A 24,986-nucleotide genomic window follows, 5' to 3' on the forward strand; every position below is an offset into this window, starting at 1 on the left:
ATATATTATATCACATCGCTCTCTATAGTAATGAGTGAGCCTGCACACACGGAACCATTAGTTCCGTGTCTCCAGGCTCACTCATTACTATAGGGAGTGATATGATATAATATACATAATATATTACAGTATAGCTCCCCGTTCATGACAAGCTTAAGGAGGTAACCTGTAGCCTAGGCTATAATATTATAAAAAAAATCACTGAGATTGGACAACAGGTTTAGGAAATTCGAGACATCAAAAATGCATCATTTTTAAGGTGGTGCGTTAATTTCTTGGAGAAGTGTAATTGTAATTTAATGTAAATAATGTAATATCCAATAATTGTAATTATATAAGATGTAATATAAGTTCCTTAAAAAATGTATTTTTTATTTCCCACAATACATTCTCCACAGGTCTAAATATCGTCGCTAGACGTCCACCGAACGTCCTCTCAGGACGTTAGATGGACGTTCGGCAGCACGACATTGGACCAAACTGGGACGTCCTATGAAGGTCCAACTGACGTCCACCGAACGTCCCCTCGGACTTTAGGTGGACGTCCATTGGACGTTAGATGGACGTCCATTGGACGTTAGATGGACGTCCATTGGACGTTTGGCAACGAGGCATTTGGACCAAACTAGGACGTCCTGTTAAGGTCCAATTTACGTCCGATTAAGGTCCAATTTACGTTCGATTAACGTCCAATTTACGTCCGATTAAGGTCCAATTTAGGTCCCTTCGGACGTTAGGTGGACGTCCATTGGACATTTGGCAATGTGGCTTTGGACCAAACTAGGACGTCCTGTTAAGGTCCAATTTACGTCCCCTAGGACGTCCGATTAAGGTCCAATTTACGTCCGATTAAGGTCCAATTTACGTCCCCTCGGACCTTAGATGGACGTCCAATGGACGTTCGGTAGCGCGACATTTGGACCAAAATAGGACGTATAAAGGACGTTCCTCGGACAAAAACGGACGTCCAAGGGACGTCCTTAAAGTCCGTGAAGGACGTCCTTGTGCTATTAGGGTAAAAAGACACATTCACACCCAAGAAAGTCACTTATCTTCAGATACATCTTCTTTTTTGGTTGATATGAAATGCCAATAGTGTTAAAATTTTATAAATGTAATTATTGTCAAAATTTGATATGAGTAAAATTGCCTGAGGTTGTACAAATTACAAACAAGGTTTACGGCGCGGGAAATTTGAATTACTCCTCTTGGTTTAAAAACAGACTATAGTGAAAAATAAGCTCTTATATGTCAAATTCCAAATCGAATATTTTAACGTGAAATAAAAAAAATGAAACACTTTTCTGGGAAAACTTATTACAACTTTTTTAAAGTGTTTAAGAAAACGTTTATTTTTATTTTTTTTTAAAGTTTCTAGCAGCAAGAGTAAGCAAGTTACGCTCAAAATAGAGTTGTTCCTTATTTTTTGGTTAAAAATATCGTAAAAATCTCCCTCTAATTAACAGCCCAAATGGAATTAATCGTTACCACTTCACAAGTAACTTTATGTATTGTTTGTGTTTAAGTTTCATCAGTTCAAAGTGCTTATTTGTGAAAAAATTTGGTTTTAAAGTAAATTTTAAATCTTTAATTTTGAAAAAAAGACTTTTTTCAAAATAACTTAAAAATTATTAGTGATACCAAATATCTTAAAGAGTAAAAAATGTAGGTTTTGCTTTTTTAAATATTTGGGATTTTTTGATTTTCTGGAAGACAAAAATTGGTTAAGATATGGCTGTTTAAAATTTGCATATACATACTCGTGACTAGTGATTCGTTCGAGCCCTTTCAACAAAACCCTTTTCAAAAATAAGCATTTTTAACCAATGCAACTTACAGATCATATACAGGGTGTCCCCGAAAATAGTGCGTTCCTTAAAGGTATAGATAGAAAGCACAATGTAGAGCAAAAAATTCTTATAACATTTTCAGCCGTTTAAAACTTTTATAGAACAAAATTTGCTTAGAATTAGAATTAGTCAGTTTATCCACTCCCGGACTTATTTTGAACGTATATTTTTTCACCCCCAAGAAGGGGTGAAAATCACATCCAGGACAAGAGAACATATCGGCATAATCTCACTTTTTTCTTTGGCATTTTAGCTACGTGTGTGCCAAATTTCATATCAATCCAAGCGGTTCTTTAAAATCTGGAGCTTTTGCGATATTTTACCGTGAGTGAATGGAATAATTGCCGTTGTCACTTTTAGATAAGAAGTCATTATCACAATGACATAGTCAGGTTAACTGAATTATATAATTATTGTTTTTATCATTAAATGTGAAAACCTAGAATTATCCATGTCTGTCCGTCAATAAACACAACTCCTCTGTTAGTAGGACAGAAAGAATGACAAATAAGGTGTCAAATGAAAGCCTTTAACCAAAATATGATATTACATGTGAGAAGTTTGACCTCGGACTGCCTGTTCCAGAGTTGCAACCGAAAGTACTGTTTTAAATTCGTTGAAATAATACAAACTATTATTCAACGCGACTAAGAAAGACCAGAACAAATACATACTTCCGGTTTCATGCCTGTCTATTCGTCCATGTCTCTCGGTGAACAAAATTCATCCGTCATATCAACTGACAAAAAGTTACATGAAAGAGTTCAAATATCGACTGCCGGTTCAACTTCCGGTCACTTTGGGTGAAAAATTAGAACTTACGATGTCCAATTGCTTGTTACAATTTTTTTATAAGTGTTCTACTCTATCTATTCTGACTTTTTCTATAACTTACTTAGATCACATATAATTTAATACAGTTTTGATGTCAGGGTCTTCAAAATTTATGTGGTGAGTTCCGGTATTTGATGAATGAAAAACGACTCTATAAGCAGAAGAAAAAAGTGTTCTTTAAAGTGTTCTCAAGACCTAAGACTCACAAGAGCGTTGTGACAGTAGCAAAAATTCGAGTTGGTGTTCGAATTACTTTCTCATGCGGCTTACTCTCCTGACTTGGCCCCCTCCGATTATTAAGTGTTCCCAAATCTGAAGAAATGACTCGTAAATAAAAAAATCAGCTGAGATAATTGAAGAAAAAAATAACTATTTTTCAGAGCTTTCAGAATCGTATTATGCGCACGGCATCGACATCCGCGACACGGCATAAATCCGACAAAAGAATTGAGAGGAAACTCTGGACCAAATATCAAAAACCAGTGTAACCTAACACTTCCAGCTTCATATTAATAATAGAAAATCACCGAAAGACAAATATGTAATGTAAAGAATTAATATCTCAATATTCCGGTCTACTAAACAATAACGACTGGCAAAACATTAAAGTCTTTATTCAAGTCGTATATTAAAAAAATAAGACAAGTAGAGTAATAAATGGATAATTAAAAATTGCGAGAAACAGTGCAAGAAAATTATTTAATAGACCCGAAGACAAAACAAAAATGAATGTGCTAAATAAAAGTATTGATTCGTTACTGCAGAACTAGAACTGTTATATGGAGCTATACTAGTCTGGATCGGTGTAAATTAAATGAGAAAGAAAATAATATAATAAACACACTTTAAGAGCAGATAGAGAAAATATATGGATTATCAGAAGGTTCAAACGGCAGAATTATCAACGATAAACAAGAAAAAGTCAACGAGATAATGATTCTGGACCAACTGTTTTATAATAATTAGGGGTACGGAATTTTCGTTTTTACGAAATAGATGCGAATTTCGGCGAAATTTTGAACATAAATGCGATAAATATGAAATATGGAGTTTTTGTTTATTTCCGCGAAATACCTGCAGGTGCCCAACTCGCCCGTAAATAAGTAGGTAGTTACGTAGTAAATAAGGCATGGAAAGATTTTACGGAAAGTTTTCTATTGTACATAATTTTTGAAAGGTTGTTTATTTTTCTAACACGCGTTGAAACAGAAGGAACTTTCATTATTCATCATTAAATAGATAAAGATAAGATAAGGAATTGATATTTTTCAATGGTGATTCTTTGAGAAATATAAATAATCCGACTGTTGTTATCTGCATTTCGGTCTTTTGTATTAGTAAAAATCTAAGTAGGAATAAAAGTCGGCTAATTCTTATTTTCTAAACATATAAATTAGTCAAACAGGACAATCAGTGCTCATTCCGTCAATTTTTATTAAGAACATGGTCTATCAAAAAAGTTTTCATAGTAACATAAAGTTACTTAAAGTATCCCCTAAAATGGGACGCCCTAAAACAATTCTGAGTGATCGAGTCAAAGAATTTGCAACAGATGACCTATATCTGTGTGACACAAGACACAATTGCTACACAGTGCAGTTTTCCGTCATTTGCTAAAGCAGCATTACAGAGCATTTGGAGTCCAACGAACAGCGTAGACGCAGAACGATTCTTCAGCACATATAATATTGTAGTGACAGATCGAAGAACAGCTCTTAAAGAGTCGAATGTCGAAATTACAACGATGTTAGCTTTTAATTAATGTTTTCTGTTGTTTTACTCGTAGTTAAAAATAAATGCGAAATTTTGTAATTATAAAAAAAGTAAATGCGAAATTCATGTTTTTTATTTGCGAAAATTCCGTACCCCTAATTATAATTAGTTATAAAATAGCTTCAATGGGGAAAAGCTGTAAGCTTAGACCAAACACCAGTAGGGGGCATCCAATTAATTGAGGAAAAAATTAAATATATAACAATATTCACTTCATTTACTGAAAAGGCATTGTCCCGCAAGAATGGTTGAAATCACAATTAATAGCCCTACAAAAAGACAAGCGCTTAAAAGTGATAAGACCATTGAACAATAAGCATGTAAGCTACCTTTTAAACACATTCTCAAAAATAATCCATAACACAAGGATTGTTAGGAAATTCTTTTATAGACTTCAGGCAACAAATTCTCCTGATCATGTTTAAAAAACGTACGGAATGTACTAAATAAAAAAATATATTTATCATTTAAAAATATATACCCTTATACTATAACATAGTTTTAACGTTGAATATATAATGCTTTCCTGTGGAGTATACAAAGGATGGTCCTGTTTTTTCCGCACGCTGCCTTGTTTAGTCTTCTTTGTCGTTTAATTCGTTAAATTCTATCCTCTTATGTCACGGCTTCAGGAAGTAGTGGATATATGCAGTGAACGGGAGGCCTATGTCGAACAGTGAACGAAGGGAGCCTTTTCGCGTTTATCATGTAGAGAAGTCACTTGTCAAAAACTGGATGTATGTAATCGTATTCAATTTGTTAAACACTGTCACATAATATGTCATACACCTCTGTGCGTTAATCCATTTTATTTCTACAATTTTAAGGTGCTATTACATGCCGCCATTTTGATTTGTCTACAGTCGCATTCTGCCCGTTACATCCCATCGTTTGAGGCGCTGTACGTCACGATTGGATCAATTGTAGCGAAGCTGCATGACTAAGGCCCTTTTAACATGTTGGTGTATTTGATTTTTCTGTGCCATTTTATATTATTTGTCAAATACTATTATTTGAGGTGCTGTACATCACGATTGGACCAATAGGACCGTAGATACAAGACTAAGGCCCTTTTGACATGCTGCTGTATTTGATTTTTCTATGTCATTGTATTCTATTTGACAAATCCAGTTATTTGAGGTGCTGTACTCCACGATTGGACCAATAGGAGCGAAGAAGAAATAAGGCCCTTTTGGCATGTTGCTGTATTTGATTATTCTGTGTCATTGTATTCTGTTCGTTAAACCCTATCATTTGAGTTGCTGTATGTCACGATTGGACCAATAGGACCGAAGATACATAACAAAGGCCCTTTTGACTTGTTGCTGTATTTGATTTGTTTGTGTCAAATTTGATTCTATTGGTCAAGTCCTATTATTTAAGATGCCGTACGTCACGATGGGACTAATAGGACCGAAGATACGCTACTAAGGCCCTTTTGACATGCTGTTGTATTTGATTTTTCTATGTCATTGTATTCTGTTTGTCAAATCCTATCATTTGAGGTGCTATACATCACGATTGGACTAACAGGACCGAAGATACATAACTAAGGCCTTTTTGACATGCTGCTGTGTTTTGATTTTTCTGTGTCATTGTCTTCTATGATGCATAAGGCATGTCTATGGTATGCCTTATTTTTAAACAAAACAAGTAATTGGACTTCGTAAGTCCTAGGTTTTCACCTAAAGTAATCGAAAGCAGAACTGGAAGACGATATTTGAATTTTACGTGTAACTTTGCGTGGATTGATATACGAATTTACTAATTTTGAGTCATTTTTACTAAACTTTGACATTTGTCACCTCATTTGTAATTCTACCCGGTATAATGGCGGAGGAGTTATATTGGCGGTCGTACGAACCGACAGAAAGATTGCCTAGGTCAAATATCTCACCTTTAGTACCATCCTTGGATTATAAGCTTTCATTTGACACCTCATTTATCCTTCTAGCTGGTATAATGATGGAGGAGTTATATTCGCGGTCGTACGAACCGACGCGACGGAAAGACAGCCTAGGTCAAATATCTCACCTTTAGTACCATCCTTGGATTATAAGCTTTCATTTGACACCTCATTTGTCATTCTACCTGGTATAATGATCGAGTAGTTATATTCGCGGTCGGACAGACCGCCAAGGTCAAATATCTCACCTTTAGTACCATCCTTGGATTATAAGCTTTCATTTGACACCTCATTTGTCATTCTACCTGGTATAATGATCTAGGAGGTATATTCACTGTCGGACAGACCGCCAAGGTCAAATATCTCACCTTTAGTACCATCCTTGGATTATCAGCTTTCATTTGACACCTCATTTGTGATTCTACCTGGTATAATGACAAAGAAGTTGTATTCGCGGTCGTACGGACCGACGGAAAGACAGCCTAGGTCAAATATCTCACCTTTAGTACCATCCTTGGATTATAAGCTTTCATTTGACGCCTCATTTGTCATTCTACCTGGTATAATGATCGAGGAGTTATATTCGCGGTCGGACAGACCGACGGACAGACCGCCAAGGTCAAATATCTCACCTTTAGTACCATCCTTGGATTATCAGCTTTCATTTGACACCTCATTTGTCATTCTACCTGGTATAATGACGGAGAAGTTATATTCGCGGTCGGACGGACAGACAGCGTATGTCAAATTTCTCACCTTTAGTACCATCCTTGGATTATAAGCTTTCATTTGACACCTCAGATGTCATTTTACCTGGTATAATGATCGAGGAGTTATATTCGCGGTCGTATGGACCGACGGACAGACAGCCTAGGTCAAATATCTCACCTTTAGTACCATCCTTGGATTATCAACTTTCATTTGACACCTCATTTGTCATTCTACCTGGTATAATGACGGAGAAGTTATATTCGCGGTCGTACGGACCGACGGAAAGACAGCCTAGGTCAAATATCTAACCTTTAGTACCATCCTTGGATTATAATCTTTTATTTGACACCTCATTTATCATTCAAGCTGGTATAATAATAGAGGAGTTATATTCGCGGTCGGAGGGGCCGACGCACAGACCGCCTAAGTCAAATATGTCACCTTTAGTACCATCCTTGGATTATAAGCTTTCATTTGACACCTCATTTGTCATTCTACCTGGTATAATGATCGAGGAGTTATATTCGCGGTCGGACAGACCGACGGACAGACCGCCAAGGTCAAATATCTCACCTTTAGTACCATCCTTAGATTATCAGCTTTCATTTGACACCTCATTTGTCATCTACCTGGTATAATGACGGAGGAGTTATATTCCCGGTCGTACGGACCGACGGACAGACCGCCTAGGTCAAATATCTCACCTTCAGTACCATCCTTGGATTATCAGCTTTCATTTGACACCTCATTTGTCATTCTACCTGGTATAATGACAAAGAAGTTATATTCCCGGTCGTACGGACCGACGGAAAGACAGCCTAGGTCAAATATCTCACCTTTAGTACCATCCTTGGATCATAAGCTTTCATTTGACACCTCATTTATCATTCAAGCTGGTATAATGATGGAAGAGTTATATTCGCGGTCGTACGAACCGACGGAAAGACAGCCTAGGTCAAATATCTCACCTTTAGTACCATCGTTGGATTATCAGCTTACATTTGACACCTCATTTGTCATTCTACCTGGTATAATGACGGAGGAGTTATATTCCCGGTCATACGGACCGACGGAAGGACAGCCTGGGTCAAATATCTCACCTTTAGTACCATCGTTGGATTATCAGCTTTCATTTGACACCTCATTTGTCATTCTACCTGGTATAATGACGGAGTAGTTATATTCGCGGTCGTACGGACCGACGGAAAGACAGCCTAGGTCAAATATCTCACCTTTAGTACCATCCTTGGATTATAATCTTTTATTTGACACCTCATTTATCAGTCAAGCTGGTATAATAATGGAGGAGTTATATTCGCGGTCGGAGGGGCCGACGCACAGACCGCCTAAGTCAAATATGTCAACTTTAGTACCATCCTTGGATTATAAGCTTTCATTTGACACCTCATTTGTCATTCTACCTGGTATAATGACGGAGGAGTTATATTCGCGGTCGTACGGACCGACGGAAAGACAGCCTAGGTCAAATATCTCACCTTTAGTACCATTCTTGGATTATAAGCTTTCATTTGACACCTCATTTGTCATTCTACCTGGTATAATGACGGAGAAGTTATATTCGCGGTCGTACGGACCGACGGAAAGACAGCCTAGGTCAAATATCTCACCTTTAGTACCATCCTTGGATTATAAGCTTTTATTTGACACCTCATTTATCATTCAAGCTGGTATAATAATGGAGGAGTTATATTCGCGGTCGGAGGGACCGACGCACAGACCGCCTAAGTCAAATATGTCAACTTTAGTACCATCCTTGGATTATAAGCTTTCATTTGACACCTTATTTGTTATTCTACCTGGTATAATGACGAAGGAGTTATATTCGCGGTCGTACGGACCGACGGAAACACAGCCTAGGTCAAATATCTCACCTTTAGTACCATCCTTGGATTATAAGCTTTCATGTGACACCTCATTTGTCATTCTACCTGGTATAATGATGGAGGAGTTATATTCGCGGTCGGACAGACCGACAAACAGACCGCCAAGATCAAATATCTCACCTTCAGTACCATTCTTGGATTATCAGCTTTCAATTGACACCTCATTTGTCATTCTAGCTGGTATGTTGACGGAGGAGTTGTGATTACAGACAGACGGACGGACAGACGGACGTGGATAATACAAAGTTTTCACATTTTTTCAAAATTGGGTGAAAACAACATGATGCCAGAATGATTTCTTGATGAAAATAATATATACATTCTCAAATTGCCTATTATTCGGTGTGGATAATATTATATTCAACAGTGATGCCAAATTTCTGATGCCAAAATGATTGATAATGAAAGTGGGATATACGTTTTCATGTATATAGCGGCAGCGACAAAATGGTAAAACACTGAACTAAATGTATATAATATTTTCACTGTACCATCATTTTGGACTCAAACATTTTATGGAATAAACTTATATAACTTAGTAAGGGATAAACAAGGAAAGCTGATATATTAAAGTAACATCAAGAAATCAAATCTCTAACTACCGAGTTGATTAGACTTCTGGTAACAAGTGCAGAAAAAAAGTTATTAAGGTAATGTAAAGTGGCATCGATATACAGATGCCACTTTGCAAGACGATGCCAAATCGATGGTAAATGCATAATGTATCGATGCCAAATTGATAGTAGGATGTATATATATATATATATATATATATATATATATATATATATATATATATATATATATATATATATATATATATATATATATATATATATATAAACTAGAAATGATCACAGCTGATTAGTAATTATCAATATATATATATATATATATATATATATTGATGTGATCTTGATTATTGATATGAGATAATATTCTTATGTCACTTAATTTAATCAATGTATTAATACTAATCTAATTAATTAACCAGATCACATATCAATATGTTTTCAATCTCAGGGCGAATTATAAATTAATTACTTACTTTCGTGGCTTCAAATATTTCTTAATGGTTCCTAATCGGGATAGAAAAGAAAAGAGTAAAAAAAATACACATATGGGTTACAATTATAATCAAAATATTTTTTATTTTATTTAAAAGGCAATCAATGCTTAATATTTGCTATTTCTTATTATTCTTAAACATAACATTTACAAATGGGAATCTTATTTCCTTTTGGTTTTCAATTGAAAGTTTTTATTAACATTTAACTATTAGGAGTTATTAGGAACAACTCTATTTAAGTTTGATGAAGCTTTTCTGATATTATTGATTATGTTATTCAATTTTTTATGTGGAATTTAATACGAAAAACCCATACATTCATGTCCAAACAAATGAGACTGACCTTTTCCTGGTGAACTGAAAATGTCCTCACACAAAACCCTTTCCTGCTATCCTTGGCTGCGATCAAACCTCGTCCTGGCTTCCAGTGATGTTCTCCTTTGAAAAACTAGCTCGAATAGCTCTCGTTCCTGCTTTTGTCGTGATGCTGTGTTCTACCTTTTTCGAAACTGCTATCAGCTACCGGGACACTCTGGGCTCAAGGAGGTTCTTTTACTCTCGACCTGGCCTACTTCTCGTTCCACGATAGATACTCCACACTCACGGAACTACACCGGCTTTCTCCTCCTCGAACACTACCGTCTACTCCTCGACTTCACTTCTCGACAGCTCAAAACATTCTGCCCTCACTTTGTCATTCATTCCCCTACTTTCTAAATATCCCTTCCAAATTCACAAATCAATCTTCCACCACCAACTCTCATTCGTAATATTCCTCAAAACCAATTTTTAATCTTTCTAAATATGCTTAATGGATTTCAAAAGAAAATATTTAATTCCCATTCTAAAATACTTTCTAACTATTTACAAATTTTAATGACCTATTCTCTCTTTCAAATGAGTCTTATTTAGCATAGGCTAATGATCGAAACCTTCCGCGAAAAACGATAATGAACTATCATCTATTTCACTGAGTTTTATTTAGCATAGGCTAATGATCGACCTTCCGAGAAGAACGATAATGGTACGCGTCATTCACTTTGTTTATCTAAGCACATTGTTCCGAGTTTCGTACGCTTATTCTAATCACTTCTTAAAATTAAATATAACAATTTGTTGTATACAGGTTGTTCTAAATTTATATGCCCGAGGTTGAGAAAATTAAAAATATGTTATATTAAAGTGAATTTTGTTTATAATTATCAAATTTTAATTTTTATATCAAATAGAAATATAACAAATCCCCGCCTTGTATTCGATAAAATTTATCTGCATTTTTAAATAAATTTTCTCGAGGCAAAACCAACTCCCTGTATATTTCCTTACTTTAATCTCCGTCTTATACCCCTTCTTCTTGTATTACTCTAATTAGTCCCACCTGTAGAGTAATTGTTTCCTTATTTTCAGTGTCCTCATCCTGTGTTAGAGTGTCGGCTATTATGTTGTCTTTCCCTTTTTCCCATATTAATCTTCTGTCTTTTTCCTCAGATTTTTCACATACTTTTATCGTGTATTCTGCATCCTCGTTTTCATATGCCTCCTCTTCAAATGCCACTGTTTCGATCATATCTTTTTCGCTTTCATTTTTTTGCTTTATTTCTTCTTCTCCTGAGCTCGTCTCTTCTTTTGAGGAATCCCAGGTTTCCTTTGTTTCTGATACTCTCAAATTTTCTTCTTCTGGGCTCAACTCTTCTTTTGAGGAGCCACAGGTTTCATTTTCTTTTGTCTTTTTCTGACTTTTTCTCCCTTTTCTTCTTTGTCCTTGCTTCGTTGCCAACTTCATTTCCACTGTTTGTTCTTTACCTGATTCGTCCGTATTTTGTTTCTCCTGTTCCTTGTCCTGTTCTTCTTCTTTTTCTTCTGTTAGATTCATCGTATTATTTTTAAAATCTATCACTACATGTTTTTCTGCCAATTCGTCAACTCCTACTATCATGTCATGTGACATGTTTGGCATTATTACACATTGTAGTGCATACATCTTCTTACCCAGTCGTACCATTACTCGTATGCCTTCATTTATAGTTGCCAATGTCCGTTTGTTTGCGCCCACTAAATTTACCCTAGGTATTTTGTAAATTAAATTTGTTAAGTTAACTTCTTCTATTAGTTTTCTGTTGACCAATGTTATTTCAGATCCAGTGTCTATCATAATTTTAATTGGTTTCTCGTTGATAAATCCATCCACAAATTTTAAATTAACTCCATTTTTCTTTTCGTTGTTTCTTGCCAATTTAATAAACTCCTTGGGGTTACAAAAGATTCCTGTTTGATTTTTGGTTTTTAGTGAGCGCCGTCGTGAAAAAACGCCGGTTGCTCATCGTTGTTTATATTTTCGTCATAATGTCTCTCTCCGTCATATCCATCTGTCTGGGTATTATTTACTTCTCTTCTATTTTCTCTTGGTCTGTCGGATCTGTTTCGGTTTTCTTGATATCCCTGTTCATTTTGTCTACCATTATTTCTGTTTTCTTGATTTGAACGTGTGGTGTTTCTATTCTGGTATTCTCGATTTCTGTCCTCATTCCATTTCCTATTTCTTTGTTCATAATTTCCTCTTCCGTTGTCTCTATTTTCGTTTTCCCTTCTGGGATTAAAATCTCGTCTTGTATAGTCCCTCCTATTTTGATTTCTATCTCTGTAATCCTGTGTTTCTCGGGGCCTGTAATCTTCTCGCGACCTTCTTGATTTTGTTTCTCTTACACGTAATTCTCTTATTTGTAGGAATTGGCATAAACTATCTATGTCTTTGTAGTTTTGCAATGTGATATGGTCTTCCAGCGTTTCTTCGAAATGTCTTGCAATCAGTTCGACTAATTGTTCCGATGAGTAATTATATTGTAAATGTTTTGCGTTATAGTAAATTTGTAATGCATATGTCCTTTCTGATATACCCATCCTATCATTGTATTTCCCATTTTGCAATTCCTTGTTAATTTCCAATTGTTGGACTTTTCCCCAGAAATAATTCAAAAATTTTTGTTCAAATTGTTGCCAACTGTCAAATTCTTCTTCTTTGCAATCGAACCATAGGCTTGCTTCATATTTTAGATGGTTTCTGATAGTTTCTTTTGCTGTTTCGAAATTTCCGATGTGCTGTATTTTCTTTTTCAGGCTATTTATGAACGGCACTGGGTGTAATCTTCTTACATCCCCGCCAAACCTTATCTTCACGTCATCTGTGCTATGTATAACCATTTCTCTTCTTTCTCCTACATTTTGTTGAATATTGATTTCCACAATCTTTCTTTCCATTTCTTCTCTGATTGCTTGAATAGCGGTTTCAAACTTGTTTTCCAAATTTTCTATTTCCTTTTTCTGGCCATTCGTTAACTCCTTCATTTTATTTTGAATTTTCATTTCTTGTTCTTTCATGTGGTCCTTCATTCTCATTTCTTGTTTTTGCATGTGATCTTTAATTTTCATTTCATACTTTTCTATGCGTTCCTCTATTTTCTTATTGTTCTCTTCTATCGCTTGTTTTGTTTCCTGTTGATTGTCATACATTTTTTTCTCCACTTTATCCATTTTCTGTTCCATTTTTTGTTGTGATTCATCCATTTTTTTTGATGTTTCTTCCTGATTTTCTTGCATTTTATCCATTTTTTGTGACTGGAGTTGCATTAGTTGTAATAATTTATCTATTCCTGATAATTCTTGCTGTTCTGATGCCATGATTGTCGTGTCTAAAATATCTTCTTGGTCTGAATGTTCTTTTTGTTTTTTGTTGTCTTTGCTTTGGCTTCTTGTCACAGACATTTGTTTTCAAGAAATACTGTCCCCGCCAAATATGAAATTTTACTAGTATGTTACCAAGACGACTTTTTCTCACCCAAATATTATAAATTGTCAATAAATATATCAAATGTAAATATCGTAAAAATAAAATATTAAATCAGTTATGTAAATTTGTACCTAAAGAGATCTAAAATTTTATGTTATCAAATGTAAGTATCTCACTTTTTACCACAGGCATATAAATTTTCAAATACCGGCTTTACTCTTTCTATCCTTCAAATTTGCCACTAGAAATACTTTTCCATGCTTTCCACGTTGGACGACAGTTGATGTGATCTTGATTATTGATATGAGATAATATTCTTATATGTCACTTAATTTAATCAATGTATTAATACTAATCTAATTAATTAACCAGATCACATATCAATATGTTTTCAATCTCAGGGCGAATTATAAATTAATTACTTACTTTCGTGGCTTCAAATATTTCTTAATGGTTCCTAATCGGGATAGAAAAGAAAAGAGTAAAAAAAATACACATATGGGTTACAATTATAATCAAAATATTTTTTATTTTATTTAAAAGGCAATCAATGCTTAATATTTGCTATTTCTTATTATTCTTAAACATAACATTTACAAATGGGAATCTTATTTCCTTTTGGTTTTCAATTGAAAGTTTTTATTAACATTTAACTATTAGGAGTTATTAGGAACAACTCTATTTAAGTTTGATGAAGCTTTTCTGATATTATTGATTATGTTATTCAATTTTTTATGTGGAATTTAATACGAAAAACCCATACATTCATGTCCAAACAAATGAGACTGACCTTTTCCTGGTGAACTGAAAATGTCCTCACACAAAACCCTTTCCTGCTATCCTTGGCTGCGATCAAACCTCGTCCTGGCTTCCAGTGATGTTCTCCTTTGAAAAACTAGCTCGAATAGCTCTCGTTCCTGCTTTTGTCGTGATGCTGTGTTCTACCTTTTTCGAAACTGCTATCAGCTACCGGGACACTCTGGGCTCAAGGAGGTTCTTTTACTCTCGACCTGGCCTACTTCTCGTTCCACGATAGATACTCCACACTCACGGAACTACACCGGCTTTCTCCTCCTCGAACACTACCGTCTACTCCTCGACTTCACTTCTCGACAGCTCAAAACATTCTGCCCTCACTTTGTCATTCATTCCCCTACTTTCTAAATATCCCTTCCAAATTCACAAATCAATCTTCCACCACCAACTCTCATTCGTAATATTCCTCAAAACCAATTTTTAATCTTTCTAAATATGCTTAATGGATTTCAAAAGAAAATATTTAATTCCCATTCTAAAATACTTTCTAACTATCTACAAATTTTAATGACCTATTCTCTCTTTCAAATGAGTCTTATTTAGCATAGGCTAATGATCGAAACCTTCCGCGAAAAACGATAATGAACTATCATCTATTTCACTGAGTTTTATTTAGCATAGGCTAATGATCGACCTTCCGAGAAGAACGATAATGGTACGCGTCATTCACTTTGTTTATCTAAGCACATTGTTCCGAGTTTCGTACGCTTATTCTAATCACTTCTTAAAATTAAATATAACAATTTGTTGTATACAGGTTGTTCTAAATTTATATGCCCGAGGTTGAGAAAATTAAAAATATTTTATATTAAAGTGAATTTTGTTTATAATTATCAAATTTTAATTTTTATATCAAATAGAAATATAACAATATATATATATATATATATATATATATATATATATATATATATATATATATATATATATATATATAATAATTATCCATTAAAAATGAAAATAAAATTTTACATTAATTGATATTGTGGCCAAATAAGTCGTATATCCGCCATTGGCATCAATTATTGCTTGACGTCTATGTGGCGTACTATCTACAAGATATTCTTAAGGAACTTCTCGCCATTACCGTGGTAACAGTTCTCGAAGTTGCTAAAGGGTTTGTGGAGGGGGGAGGTGACCTATAGCCTTGTTTGTAATATGTTTCAAGCATGTTCAATGGAATTGAGGTCTTAACAGCGCGGGGTTAATGCCAAATGAGGAATTCCATGCAAATCTCTACTTTCTTCTAATGACATCTGCAGATCTATGTGGTCGAGCATTATCGTCGAGAAGCAAAAAACTGGCCCCCAATGGCTGAATTGAAATTAAATAATATGCTCAAAAATGTCTTCTGTACATCTTACCATCCATAGTGTTCTGGCAAAAGTAGAGATCTTCTATTCCACCGAAACAGATTCTAGCCCAAAATCTTAACACCACCATCTCCAAATGAATGAACCATGTGATACGGTCTTTGATTTTTTGATACCCTTGGCCTCGACGGCTATCTGAAAATCTACAAAATGTGGAATCGTCTGTGAATAATACTGAATGTCATTCATCCCTCTAATTAAAATGTGGTCTTCTTCTTCTTCTTCTTTAAGTTCCATCTTCTATCGAAGGTTGGAAATCATCATGGCAATACAAACCCTGTTGGCTGCCGCTGAAATAGGTCTGCACTGTTGCATTCAAACCATTCCCTTAAGTTCTTAAGCCAAGATGCTTCTCGTCGTTCCACATTTCCCTTTCCTTGGATTTTGCCTTGCATAATAAGTTGTAATAATGAGTATTTTTTTCCTCTTATCACGTGTCCCAAGTACTTAAGTTTTCGTCTTTTGATAGGTAATATTATTTCCGGTTGATTTCCTATCCTTCTAGTTACTTCCACGTTTGACATTCTTTGCATCCATGATATTCGTAGGATTCTTCTGTAACACCAAAATTCAAAGGCGGCCAACTTATTCAGATTGACTTGTTTTAATGTCCAAGCTTCCAAACCATAAAGAAGAGTAGAGAACACGTTACACCAAAGCATCTTTAGGCGTATGTTATGCAAACCGGCTAGCCTTTCGAAAAAGTCGCCGCAAAGTTATTTATGACATGTCAACAACCTTTTTTGTTTACCTAAGAATTTTAATTATGTTGTTTGATTTATGGGTTTTTGTCGAAAATACTAGTAATTTCTTTTAACGTTGTTTTGTAAATATTTTTATTCTGGTTAATTCGATCTACCTGTATTATGTAAATAATTTTTAAGGCTGTTTGTTTCATGAATAATCGAGAACATTGTATTTGATATTTAAGGCAAGGATTGTGAATTCTATTTTCAGTGTGTTTACGATTCTTGTACGCAATCAGATAAATTGTTAAAAATAAATTACGTGTGAGTCCTTAGTTATTTGTTTTATTAGTATTGTAGTTAAATGTTAAGTGGTTGTAAAATAAAGGATTTATACAATAAGTCTTTATTTATTTAATAATAAATTCAGTGTTTCTCATTTGTTTAGATATAAGTTATTAAAAATAAATAAAGTCAATTAAGATTAAACATTACTGCCTAAAAATCAAATTAGAAAAGTCAAGTCTTGTAACACGTAGTTCTAACCTTATATCCCGACAACAAAGAAACTTTTAAGTTTAATGAATGATGCACGTGCTATTTCAATACGTGTCTTAATTTCTTTGGTTTGGTCTACATTTGATGTTATCCATGTGCCTAAGTATTTGCAGTTATCCACACTCTTAGTTTTCTTTAAATTCATTTCAGTCCGTACTCATGGCAGCGTTCATCAAGGCGTTGTATTACGTTCTGTAAATCATTGTTGGCATCCGTTATTATTACTGTATAGTCTGCAAAACGTAAGTTGTTCATCTCATTGTTTGATTTGCGTGTATAGAATAATTGCTATGTGGAAATGCTATCAATGAGTGTCCCCGTTTAGGATTTTGTCCTCTTCAGGGTTTGTAGTGAATGTATCGAGTTGAACAACGGAAAAGTGGCCGCAAAAGCGAACAGTCCGAAAAACACACTGGGGTATGTGTCGTGTCCTGGTGTTTCTGGTGTTCCTGGGTTATGCCGGACGGTGGTGTCCAGAAGGCTAAAAAGACAACAGAGAAGAAAGTTTGATGGAGTTGTTGTTGGTTCCATAGACATTTACGTGTACTGTCCGTGCTTTACCTTCGGCCACCCCTCTAGAAACCATTGTACGCCAACTGGTAGAACCAGCAGCCCTCGTCGGCGGTCAAGAGGTGGTTTTGAGCGCAGCGTGGACAGTGAGCGTTCGAGTGGAGAAAATAGTTGCGGCTATTTTCTTGGGAAGAACAGGTATAATTGTGCAATGAAGTTGGGAAACCGCAAAAAACCAACTTCTCCCTGTTCGGGGTAGGGAAGAGGATGAGTTATAGGTGGGTGCGGTAGGCTAACGGGGTAGCCTCGAGGATGTTTTCGTATTCTACCGGGAGTTCGTCAATGCATGTTTGCATTAGAGCAGACGGTGGATGAATCTTTTTGCGCTTGGGCTTTGCGCGGTAGAATACGTGGCCAGAAGATGAACAGAAACATTTGAGAGATTCTTGTGTGTCGGAGGGGGGCCGTTGATTACTTTGGTTGTGAAGTTCCTGTTCAGAGAGTTTATTCTCTCACTGATTTTGGGGATGTTTGAGATGTTATGGATTTCGTTTGAGGGATATCTCCAGTGCTCGTAGTTGCATCTACGCAAGATTCTTCGTTCCATTCGCAACAACCTCTCTTTTTGTGCTCTAGCGCAAAGAGAGTAGAGTCATGATTTGTACTCAATGACGGGTCGAATATAGGTCTTGTAAGTGTGTAAGAGAGTCTTCTTGTGTGTCTTGCCAATTCGTCCAGAGAGAGGGTTGAGAAGTCTGGCCTTGTTCCTTACCCTATCTAAAGTTGCCTTTAGATCTGCGTCCCAGTTAAGAGTCCTGGTGAACAGTACTCCCAGGTAGGTCGCAGTCGGGCTAAGAACAAGCCTTTCTCCCAACAATCTCAGTGGATATTGGTCGTCTTCATTTCTTATGATTCTTTGTGACACAGAAGGGGCGCGAAACACAATTGTTGTTGTTTTGTTCGCGTTCAGCGTGACTCTCCACTTACAACACCAATCCCCGACCCCGTCCAACAGAGCCTGGGCTCTTCTGTGGATGAGTAATGGGTTGTATCGAGAGGTTGTCGTGAGTAGAGCCGTGTCGTCTGCATAGAGAAACAGCCGAGTGCCTGGGATATTTTGGTTTGTGATATCGCTGTTGTAGATGATGTACAACAGTGGTGCTAGGACTGAACCCTGGGGAACTCCAGCTTGTGGAGTGAAGGGGGTAGACTTTTGATCGCTTATTTTCACTCTGACAGTTCGGTTGTGGAGGTATGAGTGTACAATTTTGGTAAATTTTAATGGTAGCCCGATGTCCAGAAGTTTCCGAACAAGTCCGTCGTGCCAGACCTGATCGAAAGCCTTCTGCACATCCAGGAATGTGGCTATGGCGAATGAACCATCGTTGATGGTTTGAGTAACTTTAGTTGTGAAATTTATTAATGCGTGTTTAGTAGATTTACCAGACTGGAATCCGTATTGGAATTTTGGGATGATGTTGTGGTTTTCGAGAAAGTTATTGAGCCTTTCTTTTAGGATTAGCTCAAGAACTTTACCCAGAGTGTTTATTAAAGAGATTGGTCTGTAGGATTCCACGTCGGTTGGGGGTTTGCCTTTTTTCAAAAGCATGATGGTATTGGCCACTTTCCAAGGAGTAGGGAAGTGGCTGTTTTTGAGACATGCATTGAATATTTTAGTTAGAAGAGGGATGATACTCTCTGGAAGTTTTTTGAGGCACCTTCGGTTGATGCCATCAGGTCCGGGAGCGCTGTTTTTACCATTTGGCAAAAGCTCTCCGTTTCCCTGTTTGTGAGGGGGTCCATTATAGGATCATAGACTGGAACGTGGTAGTTGAGAGTAACATTTACTATGTATTCTGTGTGGAGTTTAAATAAGCGATCAAAGTTCGGGTTGTCTGGAGTTTGGAAGTTGTTTTGAAGCGAATTTCTGAATGCTTCAGCTTTCCCGTCTGGGGAATTAACTATGTGATTGTTGACCAACAGATGAGATGGTTGAGATAGTTTTTGTTTTGTTAGGACTTTGAATTTGTGCCAGAATTTACTTCCGTCTCTGTAGTCCAGTTTTGAGGTAGCATCTTCCCACCGGCGAGCCGTTAGGTCAGATATCTCTCTCTTTATCCTGGCGCAGATTCGGTTGTGTTGGCCTTGTATTGACGTAGAAGACGTCTTTTTTGTTGGATTTTGGCTATGATGTATTGTGGAAGTGCCGGAGATGTATGGGTTATTTGTTTAAGTGGGATTGCGTGCGTGATCGCCTCGGTGATGAGGTTCTCAATTTCTGTTGCACTGGTGTCGATACTATCGTTAGTATCGAGTTCGCCTAACATAGGGAGATTTTGCGTGATGAAATTTTAGAATTCAGTCCAGTTAGCGTGACGATAGTCTCTTATAGTTCTTGGAGGGTTGGGTTGTTTTGGAATTAGTATGTCGGTATTGACAAGAATTGGTACGTGGTCTGACGTTATTGAGTCGCCTATGTGGCATCTATCCTCGAACCGATCCAGAATGTTACTGGTAACTAGGATGTGGTCGACAATAGAGACCCCAGTGGCGTTCAGAAACGTGTATTCAGTGTTGGTGATTCGTGAGATAGGAAGGTCTAGTAGAAAATCCGTGAGGCGGATGCCTTCTGGGTTTTGTCGGTGATCACCAAACTGTGTATTACAATTCAGATCGCCCATCAACACGGCCTTGCCGAGCGTTGAAAAATACTCTAGCAAATGCCTGTTGAGTGGTTGATCCGGGTGTTTGTAGTAAGAGACTATCGTGAGGGTTTCGTTGTTGGGGATGTGCACGTCAACTGCCAGGAAGTCCACATCAGGTGGACGAAAATTTGGTGGGTATGTATGTGCGCTGTGTGGTATTCCGTGTTTCACGAGAATACCATTACAACGTGAAAGCTGACAGCGGTTTCGATGAATGATCGAATATCCTGCGAAATGTGGATCGCTTTTCGACAGAGTATCTGTGAGTGCAAGGATTTGAATGTTATGTTTTGACAGGATATTCTTGATGAGGGGTCTCTTTTTGGAGAGACCCTGACAGTTAACAGCACCTAGGGTGAAATCCATAAGGGGGTGCGCTTAGTGGTTGGAGTGGAATGCCAGTCTGACATTGCTTCCATGTCCATGTACCACTGTGGAGTGGTCATAGACTTGGCTAATCAGGTTAGCCGTGATGGTAGCGATGTGCTCACGGAGTTCCGGCAGCAGATTCAGCAACAAAGCGGTCTGGATTGACAGGATGTTCTTAGTTTCTGTGGGTAGATCGAAGGGAGGGAATGATCTTTCGATCGAAAGTGGCTATACCTCCTGTGGTACGGTAGGAATAGTGTGTCTCTGTGGGCACTTGTTGGAGTAGGCAGGGTGTTCACCGCTGCAATTTGGGCATCTTGGCTCTTGTTGTTTGGTACAGGCACTTGATTTATGATTGCCGCCGCAGTGAGGGCAGACGAATGCTTTTTGAGGGCATTCGTCGATGGAGTGACCATTTGTGCAGCATTTGCTGCAATATTTGGGGGTGGGTATTGTCGGATCTGAATTGTGTGGCATTTCGACGTTTTAGATCTCGCCATCGAGGGTGATGCCTCGGCTCAAAGCAGTGGTGAACTTCTCGAGTGACTTCGTCACCACCTTGACTACCTTGGAATCCCGGCCGAGTCTGAAAGATTTTACTCTCCAGAGTTTTTCGACAGGGAATTCCTGTTCGGCAAGCAAGGTGGTGATTTCGTCCTCGGTATAGTCCACATCAATGCCAGTGATGCAGAAGAGATATGTAGGTTCTTTGTTGTTTGAATTTGAGTTTTTGTTACGGGTGTGGACCGTAACCATTGTTTGGCCTGTGGCTTTGTGGATACTTTTTTCGATCTCTTCTGCTTTAATGGAATTAAAAAGTCGCAAATGAGCGATACCGTGTGAACGGACTTTGCATGAGTGAAGTTTGTTTGAAAGGAGTGCTGTGGCATTTAATTGCCGAAAGAAGGTTCTCTTGTTGCAAAGATCTTTTGGCAGATCTTTTACTAGATATTCGGATAGAGTAGGATCGTTGATAGCATTGACGACGTTTGGGTTTTTTGGGCGGGAACTCGCTGCGGCGTGAGCATATGAGCGGGGCTGTCTTCATTGGAAGACGAATTCTGAGGATTGTTGATTAGTGTTGCTGACGTTTGCGGTTTGTTGTGAAGCTGGATTTTGAGATTGAGAAGAAGATTGATTGATTGGTTGAGAGATTGTTTGTATAGATGGAATTGGTTTAGAAGTGGTTCGTGAAACTGCTCCCTGTCTCACCTGAGGGTTTTGTTGCTGAGAACTAGTTTTAGTTTTAAGTGGCGGAAAGTCGTGAGCGTAACGCTTGAGAAGGGGGTTGTTGGAGTCCTCTTGCTCCATACGGAGGTAGACCTGTTTGTACTTGTCGCGGACAATTTTCATTTCAGCATTTAAGCTGGCCAGGTCTAGCTCCGTCTGGAGGCGATTGTACTCGTTGGTTGGAGGTGATTCGCCTTCCTGATTTAGGTTGGCGAATTGGTTGGTTGATTGGGAAGATGCGACATTTGTCTGGGCCGTCGTCCGTGAACGGAGAGACCGGGTAGAGGAGACGGACCTTACAGAAGAAGGCATTGTCGAGTGGATTTGATTGCAGTCTGGCCATCGGAGGGCACCTCAGCCTCAAGGTGTTCTGGGGGGTAGACCCCAGGGATAAGGGTGGCTTGTCCTACCCCTCCGTGCTTTTCCGCTTTTTGACAGTGGCTATATTTACCTATTTGGTGCGATTTACCTCGCTGCTAAGTGGTCCCTCGTTGGAAGCCTTATAGAGTAAGATATATCCCCGTACTGGCACTTGTTCTTGCAGCCGTACGTAACTCGTTAGATAGAGTACGGGGTCGAGTGTATTGCAGTCGGCCCAGGGCCAGAGTATTCCTCTGAAACCCCTTAATCCGTCTACCTTTCTAGAGTTGCACGGCCAAGCGTCGTTGGTTTTTCGGTGGGATATACCGTTCTCCTCCGGCTAACTGTGTGCACCGTCTTCAACGATAAACGCTCTCAAACTCCTCGCTAGTCGTCAGTATGAGTAAGGTGTGCAGGCAGTGACCTTACTACTCGACGTCTGAATCGAGAATGTCGATGACGTAAGTTGTTAAAGACCATTGTTAGATATACCTTCGATTGAATCTGAGAGCGCTTCTTGAAATACCGCTTCACTGTAGACATTGAAGAGTAGTGGGGACAGCACGCAACCCTGACGGACTCGTCTCTGTATTTTGATGTCTTGGATGTACTGGTTATCAACTCTTATCTTGGCAGTTTGATTCCTATATGTATTAGATATAATTTTCATATCGCGATTGTTAATATTTTTGCTTTTTAATATATGTACAAGCTTTTTATGTTGAACTTTATCAAATGCCTTTTCAAAGTCTACAAAACACAAGTACATATCCTGATTCATGTCTATGCATCTCTGGGCCAGCACATTCAAGCCGAACAAAGCATCTCTTGTGCTCATACCATTTCTAAAGCCAAATTGTGTGTCCTTACTTTCATATTCAAGAGTTTTAACAATTCTGCTGTGTATTATTTTCAAAAATGTTTTAAGATTGTACTCATTAAAGATATTGTTCTGTGATCTGAGCAGGTTGTTGCACTTGACTTTTTGGGAATTGCTACAAAGGTCGATTGTAGCCATTGTCTGGGGATTGTGGCAGTCTGATATATTAGATTAAAGAGTTCAACCAATACATCAATAACACAAATAATGTGGTCTAGGCAGATCTAATCATTGATGCCGATATCGTAAGGTCAATAATGGTATACCTCTCAAAGAATTCCTAGATACCAAACCCAATGTTTTAAAACGTCTTCGAATAGTTTGAGTGGAAACAAGGGTATCAGTGGCATCTTAAAGGATCTGTGACAGTGTTCGTGCAGTAAAAAAGGCTCCTTTGGTAACATATTGGTCATCTCGAGCTGTGGTAATTCTGTTCTTTGTCGTTCAGCAACATTTCTGGTGTTCCGAAAGCTAGACACAATTTTGGAAATAACACTTTGAGAAACATTGAAAATATTGACAACTTCAACTTGTATAGTGACCTATTGGCATTTTGAAGCATCATCATAGCTCTGTTAGCTTCATCTTGATTTATGACGAAGCATATTATTACTCTAAACTAAATCACTTGGAGCTGGAGCTTTGCTTATGGCATTACAATAAAATTAAAACATTTACTAAATAATTCGTTAATGTTTTATTTTACATAATTATTTATTTCTTTGAATAACAAAAAAATAGTGTTAATTGTTGACATGGTTTATAAAATGGAGTACAATAATTGTAGTAAAATTATTTTACTGTATTATTCTTTATTTAATTTTAAGCTAAACAAAGGCTATACGGCTGTACCTACCTATCTCTAACTTATGTCTCGCCATAGGCGTAACCAGGATAATCCTAAGGGGGGTTACACCTACTGGAAAGGGGGGGGTTACAACTACTGGAAGGTCTCCGAGGGGTATGGTGTTAAGCGTATAGAGCTCAAAGTACATCCCAGTGGGGGGGGGGGGGCTATAACCCCCAAACCCTCCCTGGTTACGCCTATGTGCCTCGCAGTTTACATTAGGTACATATTTTATGTAGTAGTATACTACATACTATATTTATACTACATACTATATATATACTACATACTATATTTTAAACAAAAGGAAAGTTGGTTTCGTATTTAAATAAATCAAATAAAGACACTCCATTAAGAGACATTTATAATACATTGTATAAGGGACATTAAATAACTAATAAATTATTTAAAAATGAATACATTATTATACAGTAGGGATGGCGGTTTTTGACAAAACACCGGTTTTCGGTTATACCGGTTTTTTTGCTTACGGTTTAACCTGGCGGTTATAACCGGCCAAAAAACCGGTTTTTGGAGAAACCGGTTTTTGGTTTTTTTAATCCAATAGGTTACAAAGTTAATCTTGTTCTCATGATCATTTTTCAGTGCGTCACAGTTTTTCGATTTCTCTCTAATGCATTAAGTTAGATGAGACGGAAAAAGCGGTAGCTCCGTGATTAAACACAAAAATAATGCAGCATTACAATGGTTATATACATAAGATGTCTATTCCTAACCTACCTTTGATTCGTTGATATTTAGAATGCTCGTTTTTTCTAGCCAATCAAATACACGTATTACGAACATTTGACAAAAACTTT

At 37.3% G+C, this 24,986-nt stretch overlaps 1 protein-coding gene across 1 annotated transcript in view; it reads left to right on the forward strand.

Annotated features, from left to right (window-relative positions):
* Positions 1-21,013, forward strand: part of LOC126893096 (uncharacterized) — a 38,463-nt gene extending 17,450 nt beyond the window's left edge. The window contains exon 2 of the mRNA XM_050663041.1: positions 20,862-21,013. Within this exon, the coding sequence (XP_050518998.1) occupies positions 20,862-21,013 (152 nt within the window). The remainder of the gene's footprint in view (positions 1-20,861) is intronic.
* Positions 21,014-24,986: the final 3,973 nt, after the last annotated feature.

Source organism: Diabrotica virgifera, chromosome 10, assembly GCF_917563875.1.
Source record: "Diabrotica virgifera virgifera chromosome 10, PGI_DIABVI_V3a".
Taxonomy (NCBI): domain Eukaryota; kingdom Metazoa; phylum Arthropoda; class Insecta; order Coleoptera; family Chrysomelidae; genus Diabrotica; species Diabrotica virgifera.